We start from the raw sequence: 10,794 nt of genomic DNA, 5'->3' as shown, positions 1-10,794 counted from the left end.
AAAAATCAAGACTTGTTAGTAAGATCAATTGATTCAATTTTCAGAGGAATTGTTCACAATAAAGAAATAATATGAAGTCACTGTCTAGACCAGCGGTTCCCAAACTTTTTAGGCCGCGCACACCCCTTCTACATCCCGACCGGGTTCGCGCACCCCCCCCCCCCCCCCCCCTTAAAAAAAAAATAAAAAAAAGAAGCAACAGAGCCTTTTAAGCCTTCATAGCCGCATAAGAATCGGACCAATGAGAGAACAGTTTGCTCGCGCGTGGCATTTGTTTACAAGATTTAGTCCGCTGTTAAATGTTGCAGTGTGAACACAAACCGAACAAAGGAGCAACTGCAACATTGTATCATATTAATCCCTGAATCAGAACAAAGCAAACGAACTGAAGGTGTGAAAACGCCCTGAAACACTGCAACAAAGTTTCAATAACTTTCAGTGACACAAGGCGTCACTTTAAAGAGCAATACGGATGCGAGGACACACGCACAGGCTCAGAGGCAGATTATCACATTTAATTTACAATTAATGAGCGACTAATGTAGCCAGGATGTCTTCGGACAAAGCATCGATGCGGCGCGACACAGTGTTGTTGGACACCGGGATCATGTCCAACTCTTTTGCTTCTTTCTCCCCAATCATACATTCCACCATCTCTCTGGCAGCTGGCAAGCTCACGTCTTCGGCGATTGTGTGCGGTAGCCCCTTTCTCGCTATTCTGTAACCAGATATGAAGCCCGTAGTGCGTCATTTATAGACCAACACATGAATGAGACTCCAGTTGTTTTTGGCTGTTTTGTAACTCCTCCAATTTCAATATAAACAATGTAAGGGGCTTTTGACTTGCACTGGCATGCTTGGTGTTCAGGTGGCGACGTAAATAAGAGCTTCAGACTGTTAGCCAGAACCTCACTGCACACCACGCACTGTGGCTTTGGGGAATCTGCGTTGCCAATCCAAGTGAAGCCCAGACACAGATACTTTTCATCATATTTCCTCTTGTTTTCCCAGTCTGATGCTCACTCTCGTTTCCTCTTTTTACACCTTGACTCCGCGATGGGCCGATGTGCTCCCGATTTGTCTGTGCAATCCCTTCCTCCTTCCTCCGTCTCATCTTCCTCTGACTCCCGTTCGATTTCTTCTCCCGGTCTCTCCCCACGCACCTCTCCGTTCCCCTCGCCTCCGATTCCTCTCTCTCTCTCTGTCCCTCTCCTCTTTACGACTGATAGCTTCAGATGTCCCACCTGACAGTTTTAAAATTAAAATTACATTTTTTTTAAATATTTAATATTATTACACCATCAGACCGCCATTACACTTTTCCTCTCGCGCACCCCCTAGAGGCAGCTCGCGCACCCCCAGGGGTGCGCGCACCCCACTTTGGGAATCCCTGGTCTAGACGAATATAATTTTTACCTGAGTGAAGCCTTTTGTTGAAAAGCCTATAACAGTTGAAAAACTCCTGTAAAAGAGTGAGCAACCACTTGATCTTGTTTCCTAAATGGACTGCCAATACTGTTCTACACTACAAACAGTTTGACATCTCTCCAGTTAGCAGTAATTCCCGCTCCACGGTCTACATCGGGAATCAAAGGGCACAGGCTTTAAACCAAATGAGAACATCTGGCAAGCCCCGCCGGAGAGAGAGAGTAAACAAAGAGATTGATGCCAGCTGTCCATTATTGACTCAGCTCCTGACAGAGAGACCTGACAGCTAAATATTTTTCACGATGTAGTCTGAGCCTGTGAAAGCCAGGTTTAAATTCGGTTTTTCATAAATTATAAGGAAAAAACAGCGGCGCAAAGTGTGTATATGTTCTATCAATCGTGTTTTCTAGTGGTAACACTACAATAAATACATTTTATCAATGGAAATGACCTCTGCTAAAACACACACAAAAAGTATCAATAATTGATTGGATTAAACATTATTTTTAATTACATAGTATATGCTGCTCAGAGTTAGTGTTCGAAAGTTAAACATACAACTCGATTTTTTTTCAAGTTTCTCATAAAAAACAAAATTTTACAAGATTACAATTGAAGACATCTTGATAATGTTCGATCAATACTCATTTTAACGGTTTGGAGCTTGAACGCACCACAATGGAACTGAACGGAACCTCCGTTGACGTTAACGGTTAGCTCCGTTATCAGCAGGGCTGTGCTTGGGAGAGTCTCACTGTGATGAATCTGAGCAGCGTGCATGAGAATGAATTACAATATAATGAGTCCATGTGTCTGATTACGCGAGTTGTTCAAAATGTTACCTTACTGTTAGCTCCATTATTTAGCCAATCAGAACAGTTGACGTTGACTAACGTCAGCTTTCATCTTGCCGATTTCAACCGATATGTTTTTCACGATTCAGTATTATAAGGGAACGGTGAGTAGAAAGCATTAAGCAAGCGGCATTAATGTTGAGCCTCGGAGTGGATTCTAAATTGAGCATTATAAATCATATTAAATGGTTTATAAATTCAAAGCGACTCCATTCACCACAACATCACTTAGTTGAGAACATCTAGACTACAGTATTGCTATTTTGAAATAATTTAAATCTAAAAGGCATTTTTTTTCTTGCATTACAGCCGATAACGGTGTTTTTTTCTTGCCCGTTTAAAACAATGTACAAAAAACTGGACAAATACCTCTCTGACATCAAAGTTGCGTTTCAAGTTATCTCCAACGATGCCATAGAGTTCATCTGCAGGGAAGAGAGGCTCTTCAGTGGGTTCTGTGGTGACCTGAAGAACATAATGGACTCCACGTCAACGGAAAGCACAGACGGCTTAAACTTGCTAAGATATAAAAAGGTTATCGTTGATGATCTTCATCATTGGACTGACCTCAATAGTTTTCCTGTAGTTCAGTCTTCTCACCGCCTTTCTTGCCAAATGGATGGCATGGTTATCGTCCAAAGCATAGTGGTCCGTCACACCAGATTTTCTGTAAAAACAAGCAACAAATCCATCACGGTGACATTATTACAGCACATAAATCACTGATAAGAGCGTGTGATGTGTTTCAGCAATGGAATGAAATGATTTTTCCAAAAACCACAGCATTGTAAATTACCCTTTCTCTGCCTGTTTTGTTGGATTATAAAAAGGTAAGAGATCGACGTACAGTTAAAAACAAATGATCCGGGCACAATGCCCGAGTAGGCATTAGCACCTCGATGGCGTCACACTAACGCTTCAGTTATCAAGACAAAATTCAAAGACTTTGTGTACTTTATCTTGACAGAACAGAAACGAGTCACAAGAGGAAACCGGCTCAATTTTAGATAATTAAGTACTGTACTTGCATACAATTTTGAGGCACTAGTACTTTAATATCCCCATTTTATGTAACTTTATACTCCTACTCCACTTTACCTCAGAGAGAAACATTGTACTTTTCACTTCACTACATTTATTTGACTACATTAGTAACTAGTTAGGCTACTTTGCAGATGCAGGTTCTTAGTACAAAAAATAAATCAACTAATAAACTATGGTGTATTATAAAGTAGCATATAGCCTTATCATTGAGTATATAAAGCAGTTCAAATGAGCTCCACCTTTACCAGCTGCAACAATAAAGTGATGAACACATTAAGGCTTCAATAATTATATACTTTTAGTACTTTAAGTATATTTTGATGGCAATACTTTTGTACTTCTACTGATGCAAGAAGCCTGATTCGACAGCCAAACTCACAACTGAATCATCGCAGAGACAGGAAAATGTAATAATGAAATAAAGGATCATTCATCATTCATAAATAACATGGATATTTCACAACAAAATAATTTGCCCACATTTATTATTCAGAGCATTCGTATAATAGTGTCGCACTATTTGAGCGCTATACATGTATTTTTAATTTATGAACAATTCTCTAAAATCAGCTGGGGCAGGTGCAGAGAAACAGCTGTTTGCAGCTTGTAAACTGTCCCTTCAGTTCTGTCTGTGGATGGCTACAATGTGGAAAATAGAATTTGGCCCGAAAAAATACAAGAATTCTGAAGAAGAATCTCAAAGAAAAGGAAATTTGAAGGATTCCTAGAAGAACTAAATTCAGGAGACTTCAAAAGAAAACTTTCAAAGAAGAAACCACAAGAATAGGAATTCAGAAAATAATTCCTTTCATCTCCATGTGATGAGCACATAATTTTGCTCCTTTTAAAGTAAAAAAAAAAAAAAAAAAACAATCCCAACTACCGTATTGTTTTTAACATTACATCATTTGAAGAGGAGAACAGCCTTCTCTCTGTGCAAACCCACATTATAATTGGAACCACTGGAGAGAAAAGAAAACTCAGCACATTTGTGTCATGTTTTGTTGCTCTATTTTAGGGTCGAGTCACTTTCTGAGGACAACAGCTTCACTATTCTTTAAGTTGATGAACAACACTGTTCTAAAAGCAGAAACATGATATCAAACTGACACACGTGAAATGCAATAAAAAAAATACTGTTATTTCATACTTGCAGTGAAGATCAGCACCACCGAGGTCCTCTGCAGAAACTTCTTCCCCGGTGGCAGCTTTGACCTATAAATACAAAAGCACAGAGACTCTCAAACACAAGCAAAATATCAGCAAAGTATCTTTAAGAAGTCTGCTACCTGGTTGCTATACTGTATAGAAATATTAATAACTTAATACAACCAAAAGTACATGCTATTAGTAAGACATTTCTTGTGCTTAATTTATGACGTATGGTATATGAACCACCAACTTGTTATTGTTATTATCTGATGCTCTAACTTTCATCCTCGTCTTATACATAATTCAACAGAAATATGAGCTACCAGTGGAGGTCCTCCCAGGAAAATGGTTCCTTGCTTCCGCACAATGATGCTCTCATCTGCCATGGCAGGCACATACGCTCCTCCAGCCGTGCAGGAGCCCATCACCACAGCAATCTGAAAGAGTCACGAAAAAAAAGCCTAATATTAACAATGGACAACGCTCCGCTGTGAAATGAATAACTGATATTTCTACGACCGTGAAGTACCAGCTCAAGGACAACTTAGCTTCAAGCTAATTGTGAATGCAATTAACGACAATTTAATGGGCACTTGCACCTGGACCCGTACATTTGTAATACAGCAATCTAAATGTGGCGGTAACACTAAATATAGCTGGGGGGGAAAATAAAAAACATAATATATCATTTGAATCGACAATATTAGCAAGACTGAAGGGGCATTCAGTTTATTGAAGTAGGAACATATTCAGCTGTTTATAACCTCTGGGTCTGCTGGAGGGATGCGAGTGCGAGACCTGACGCCTCTACAGCACCCATCACATTTATCAGCGCTCACATTAATGGACTTCTTTTTGTCTTGTTTTTAAAAACACGAGGACGCCTCTTCTTCAGTAGTCAATAACAAGATGGATCGGTTGCCTGCAGACAATGAAAAGAGCAATAACCTACAGCAGTGCGGTTTATTTAAATATGATATAAAACCCCCGCTGTTTCTGATACTATTTTTCAGACAACCCCGTCTGCTTCTCAGAGCCGATCCATGAATCAACGCAGAGTAAACTCAAAGATAACAAACGTAACATCCAAGACGACAACAACAACAGGCTGCAGTTAAAGCCGGTGTGAGTGTGATACATGCTCAGCATGTGAAATACAGACCTGTGCTATTCCCTCTGAGGACAGCCTGGCCTGGTTGTAGAAAATACGTCCAAAGTGATCTCTGTCTGGAAAGACGTCGGCCTGTCGGGGAAGATTGGCCCCTCCTGAATCCACTGAAGGAGTCAAGAACATAAAACATGGAGAGAGCTCATGGTTATTCGTAACAGCTGGCACCCAGTCGTCCTTATATGACAAACTGCATCCTGAAAAGTCTCAACCGGGGACTTCTAGAGAGACTACACGTTAGGATTTTCCTCACAGGGCAGACAAGAGCTGGCAATTTATCAAATCACAGTGAAAATATTTGTAGTATTCTCATTTTATAAAGTTACTGATCAATATTCATCCTCTCAGACATTTGTGTGAAATTGTCAACATATAATTCATTTGTCAAGCACATGAATTATTGATTCATGACCTTTAAACCACCAAATTCTGATCAGTCCAGCCTCGTTTGTGCCAAAATTTTAAGAAATTTCCAGGAGTTCCCGAGAGGTCGCGGCCACGAGAACGGACCGATGGGACGGACAAACCCGGACACACAAAAACTCACCTAAGTAAATGCACGGCAGGTGGTTCTGCTGGGCTATTTCTTGCGCTCGAAGGTGTTTCTTCACCGTCACCGGGAAGTATGTGCCCCCTTTGACAGTAGCATCGTTTGCAACAATAACACATTCCACTCTATGAGAGACAAAAGAAACTGAATTAAATTTGCGGTCCACCTGGAGTGCTCGAGGGAAATCTCATTGAAAATGATCCAAAGACGCTAATTACAAGTCACACCAATTCATTTAACACCCAGTGTTAATATCATGGAGTTTAAAATTGGAATATTCTGCATCTAGTAAAGGGTGTTTAATCTGCATTTAAAGAGGCATGAACAGTGCCTTAACAATCAAACTTTGTTTTGCAGTCTTTTATAAGCAGAAATATCTGCTCATTGTTGGAATGCTGTTCAGCATTCCAACTATTGTTCTTCGAATCTTTATTGTTGGAATGCTGTTAAGCATTCCAACACACACAGACTCACAGACACACTCGCACATACTCTCCTCTCCCTCTATCTCTGTGTGTCTCTCTCTCATACAGTCATTCATGTCTTTAGGGTTCTTTAGAGGTCTTTCCCCCCTCCTCCACCCACCCCCCCCCCCCACACACACACACGCCATTTTAAAATAAAAGCCCCACAGAATGAATCCTAACTGAAATGCTTGTGATGAGCCTGTCATTTAATAACCGGTTTGTGTTTATCTAACATTATGATTCTGTCTCCTCTCCCCTTCTCCCCCACACCCCATTTCAAAATAAAAGCCCCAGAGAGTGAATTCTAACTGAACTGCTTGTGATGAAGCCTGTCATTTAATAACCTCTGTTTATGTGTGTCAAACATTATGATTATGTCTCCTCTCCCCCTCCCTCCCCCACCCAGCCCCACCCTTTCAAAACAAAAGCCCCATGGATTAACTGAATTTAAACAAGCTCAAAATTAGGCTTTTTTGTTAAAAAAAATGAATGCTCTAACTACTACTGCTGCTGCTAATATAGTACTACTACTACTGCTGCTACTACTATAACTTTTGCTGTTGCTACTATTACGACTACTGCTACTGCTATTACTGCTACCATCAATGTTATTACTACCACTACTGCTATTACTACGACTACTACTATTACTTATACGACAACTGCTGCTACTACTGCTATTCATGCTACTAAAAGTAGTAATACTACTACAGCTATTAGTACGACTGCTACTAGTACTACTACTACTGCTACATCTTCTACTGCCATTACTATTACTATTACTACTCCTACTGTGATATTAAACACTACGACCAATACTACAGCTATTACTATGACTACTGATACTACGTCTTCTACTGCTTCTTCTAATTACTAATTACTAATTCTCCTACAAATAATACTTCTACTACAACTTCTACTACAAATATCACTAATACTACTACTAGTAGTTATTCTAATGCTACTAATACTTCCACTAATAATACTTCTACTACAACTACAACTTCTACTACTACTACACATATCACTAATACTACTAGTAGTAGTTATTCTAATGCTACTAATAATACTGCTACTACAACTTATACTACTACAAATATCACTACTGATGAATTTTGTTAAGCCACAGAAACTGTTCAAATATCAAAATGTTAAGCTCTTTCAGGAGAGGTGTTTTGTAATCTTTAAACTTTTTGAATTGTTAAGCTTTTTGCAATTTGTTTTTGAATTGTATATCTATTTTCAGCAATGTTTTTGCGATTAATTTCAGTTTTCAGCATTCCAACACATTTTCAGCAGGAAATGCTTTTTCTAGTTTTATTTATTGTGCTTACCCTGAAACCCGGCCGATCCCAGTAAGGATACCGCCTGCTGGGACTTCCTCTTTTCCGTACAACTCGTATGCTGCAAACTGAGAGAACTCCAAGAAAGGGCTCCTGAAAGAAAAACACATTTAAAAAAAACATATAATATATGTTTGTAATATAAAAACCCTTTCACACTTTAGATGTTCGATGTTTTGAGCATTAAAAAGGTGACATCAGAACTGATGGTGGACTATGTGAGATGACAGCAATGCTATCCTCGCTTCCCTATTCTCAGTGTGTGTACAGCATAAGACGTTGGGACTACCTGCGCCTTGGTCTGTGTAATGACGTCAGACCAGAGCACTATAAATCTATTATCATCTTTCGGTCTGCTGGGTGCGAGTCGGCCGTGAATTTTGAATCAGAGATGGAAGCAGACGATACTGTACCCTGGATCCAGCAGTCTGTCGATACGCTCTCTGGGCAGGAGTTTCCCCCGAGAAGTGTGAAGTCTTCTGGCTTTTTCTCCCCCACCTGGATTGATCAAACACGAACAGAATGTGAGGAAAACTGTTTGGCAACACTTTGGAGAAGCCGGAGTTGATTTAGCATGTGTCAAACTGTAGATCCTAAACCACAAACCTAGAAATGAGATATGGAAGCGATTAGAGGTTGGTTTTTTTGCCTTTTATCAATCAAAGCAAGGTAAATATAAAAACAAGTGTTACTTCCAGCTTGAGCATTGACAAGCGAGAGCAGGCCCTTAACACCTTCACATCTATGACTGGACCCTGATCAATTTTACTAAAATTGGTGTTTTATCAACACTTTCATCACCCAGATGGCCTGAGCTTAAGAGACGAAATTTGTTAGAATGAAAACACAAAGTGATGAATGTATGGTGTGTAGCATGTAATCTGTCATGTGCTCACACCTACCCAATTTGACCTTCTCTGTCCGGCTTTTCAGCTCATCAACAATAACCTGCATTCGCTCATAATTCTCCTGAAACACAAGAGTACAGAGACAATTCGTTTTTGTTGGTCATGTCGAATAATTTCTACTGATGACAATTTGTGGCAGAGATGGCGTCGCTTTAAGGAACTGATGACAGAGTTAAGGTTGTCTAATGTAACTTCAGCTCTTAGATCATTCGGAATAGAGCCGTTTACGTACCCCTCCATCACTTATCGAACTGTATTTGTCAAGAGGGAATGAAAAAAAGTCAAGAATATAACCAATAGTGCTGATTTATTGTGGGACGACATCACTTAATAGACATGTTCACCTTTGTTGTGTTTTGTGAATGCACAATAAAGAGGTATACATGGCACTAGGCCCAGTTTAATATATAACACAATTGTATCCAATATATATATATAGTCGGGGTCCCTGTTCCATCTCTCCATCAGTTTGGGGGTCCTTGGCCTGAAAAACATTGAAGACCCCTGCTCTAACGCATTAAAACCTTAAACATTCATTTTTAAATAAGCCCAGTTTGCATTTAATCCTAGCCTGGGCTGAAAACTTTATATATTTGTTGTGTTAGTGATAAGCAATGCTGATGTGTCAGTCATTTTCAGGGGTTAACGTTACAGTTAAATCAAAATAATAAAGTGTTACTCTACTCGAGCAGGACTGACAGACACAAACAGACCTTTGATGACAAGTGTAGCTAAAGTAGTGTCTATGTACTGGAATGCAGAATGAATGCCCTGGCTAGCTTGTGTGATGATGCTAACACCTTGGCTGAGCACAATGAAAGCTCAAGGTTTTGACCTCTTATAGCCAGTAAACTAGCTAGGATTAGCCTCCGCGTGGTTTACAAACTGAAAGAAAACTATATTTTTAATGCCTGTCAACATTAGCTGACCTTAGCATGGTTTTTACATCTGCGAGTCAATTGTGTAGTTGAACAGCTAACTTTGACATTTGCAACGAGTACAGTTGTGACGTAAACATTTGGGTAGCTGACGTTAGCCACGGGCTAACCTACCTGGTATTCAGAAGACTGTTTATCTGTCTGAGACCCAAGTCGGGCTACACTGTCGGCGTAGTAAGACCTCGTGCAAGCCAAAGGTAGACTCCTACAACGAAGCACCCACGGCCTGACCGTCTGTAGAAGCATGTTTGATGCTCACGGCTGTCTAACCGTGCATTTGTAGATGCTAGCTTGCTAGCTAACCTAGCGCCGATCTTCTTCTTCTGTGGTTAATGCTAGTAGTATATGTGAAGCTCTATACCGCCACCTGCTGTTTATGCAAACTATACTTAGTTATATGACACACAATTATACGTGTATTATATAATTGTATGTATGTATCATTTTTTTTTAAAATGAAAACGAAAAAAGCAGGTCATAGTTGGTTTGATTGTAAAAATACTTTAATGTGAAGAACTGGATTAAACTCATTAGCAAGACCAGCTGAGGTGGTGAGGTCATCAAGTAAACTGTTGTTCCAATTGCAGAATGACTGTACTGCGTCCTCCCGTCCTTGAGAGTAGGCCTACACAAGTCCGTACTGGGCGTACTTGGTATTGAGAAAGGCCCTGTATGTGCTCAGCACCTATGACTCTTTTCTCAGTTGTGTAAAATGTTGTAATAATATAATATATATTACTAATATTCATCTTTTTATGGAATAATCTTAACTCAAGGTAAATTTAAAATATATTTTTTGGGAGTTTTCAACTGTATCCCAGGAATAAAGATGTATTTATATGGTTGAATGTTCCGAAAACGCAATAAAACTCTCTACTTATGTAGGCTACGTCTTCCACAATGATGCTCATCCTTTATGCAAAATATGGTAAGTATAACTTC

The 10,794-nt window shown here is 39.7% G+C and overlaps 1 protein-coding gene across 1 annotated transcript in view; it reads right to left on the bottom strand.

Annotated features, from left to right (window-relative positions):
• Positions 1-10,165, bottom strand: part of mccc2 (methylcrotonyl-CoA carboxylase subunit 2) — a 15,950-nt gene extending 5,785 nt beyond the window's left edge. Inside the window, exons 1-10 of the mRNA XM_079269781.1 lie at positions 9,967-10,165; positions 8,909-8,975; positions 8,420-8,504; positions 7,998-8,099; positions 6,194-6,321; positions 5,641-5,753; positions 4,802-4,915; positions 4,477-4,541; positions 2,850-2,949; positions 2,641-2,747 (exon numbers count right to left, since the gene is read on the bottom strand). Coding sequence (XP_079125907.1) covers positions 2,641-2,747; positions 2,850-2,949; positions 4,477-4,541; positions 4,802-4,915; positions 5,641-5,753; positions 6,194-6,321; positions 7,998-8,099; positions 8,420-8,504; positions 8,909-8,975; positions 9,967-10,098 — 1,013 coding nt within the window. The 5' untranslated portion in view covers positions 10,099-10,165. The remainder of the gene's footprint in view (positions 1-2,640; positions 2,748-2,849; positions 2,950-4,476; positions 4,542-4,801; positions 4,916-5,640; positions 5,754-6,193; positions 6,322-7,997; positions 8,100-8,419; positions 8,505-8,908; positions 8,976-9,966) is intronic.
• Between the last annotated feature and the right edge of the window lie 629 nt (positions 10,166-10,794).

This window comes from Melanostigma gelatinosum (assembly GCF_949748355.1).
Source record: "Melanostigma gelatinosum genome assembly, chromosome: 6".
In the NCBI taxonomy this organism is placed as follows: domain Eukaryota; kingdom Metazoa; phylum Chordata; class Actinopteri; order Perciformes; family Zoarcidae; genus Melanostigma; species Melanostigma gelatinosum.
This window is presented reverse-complemented; position numbering and strand designations above follow the sequence as displayed.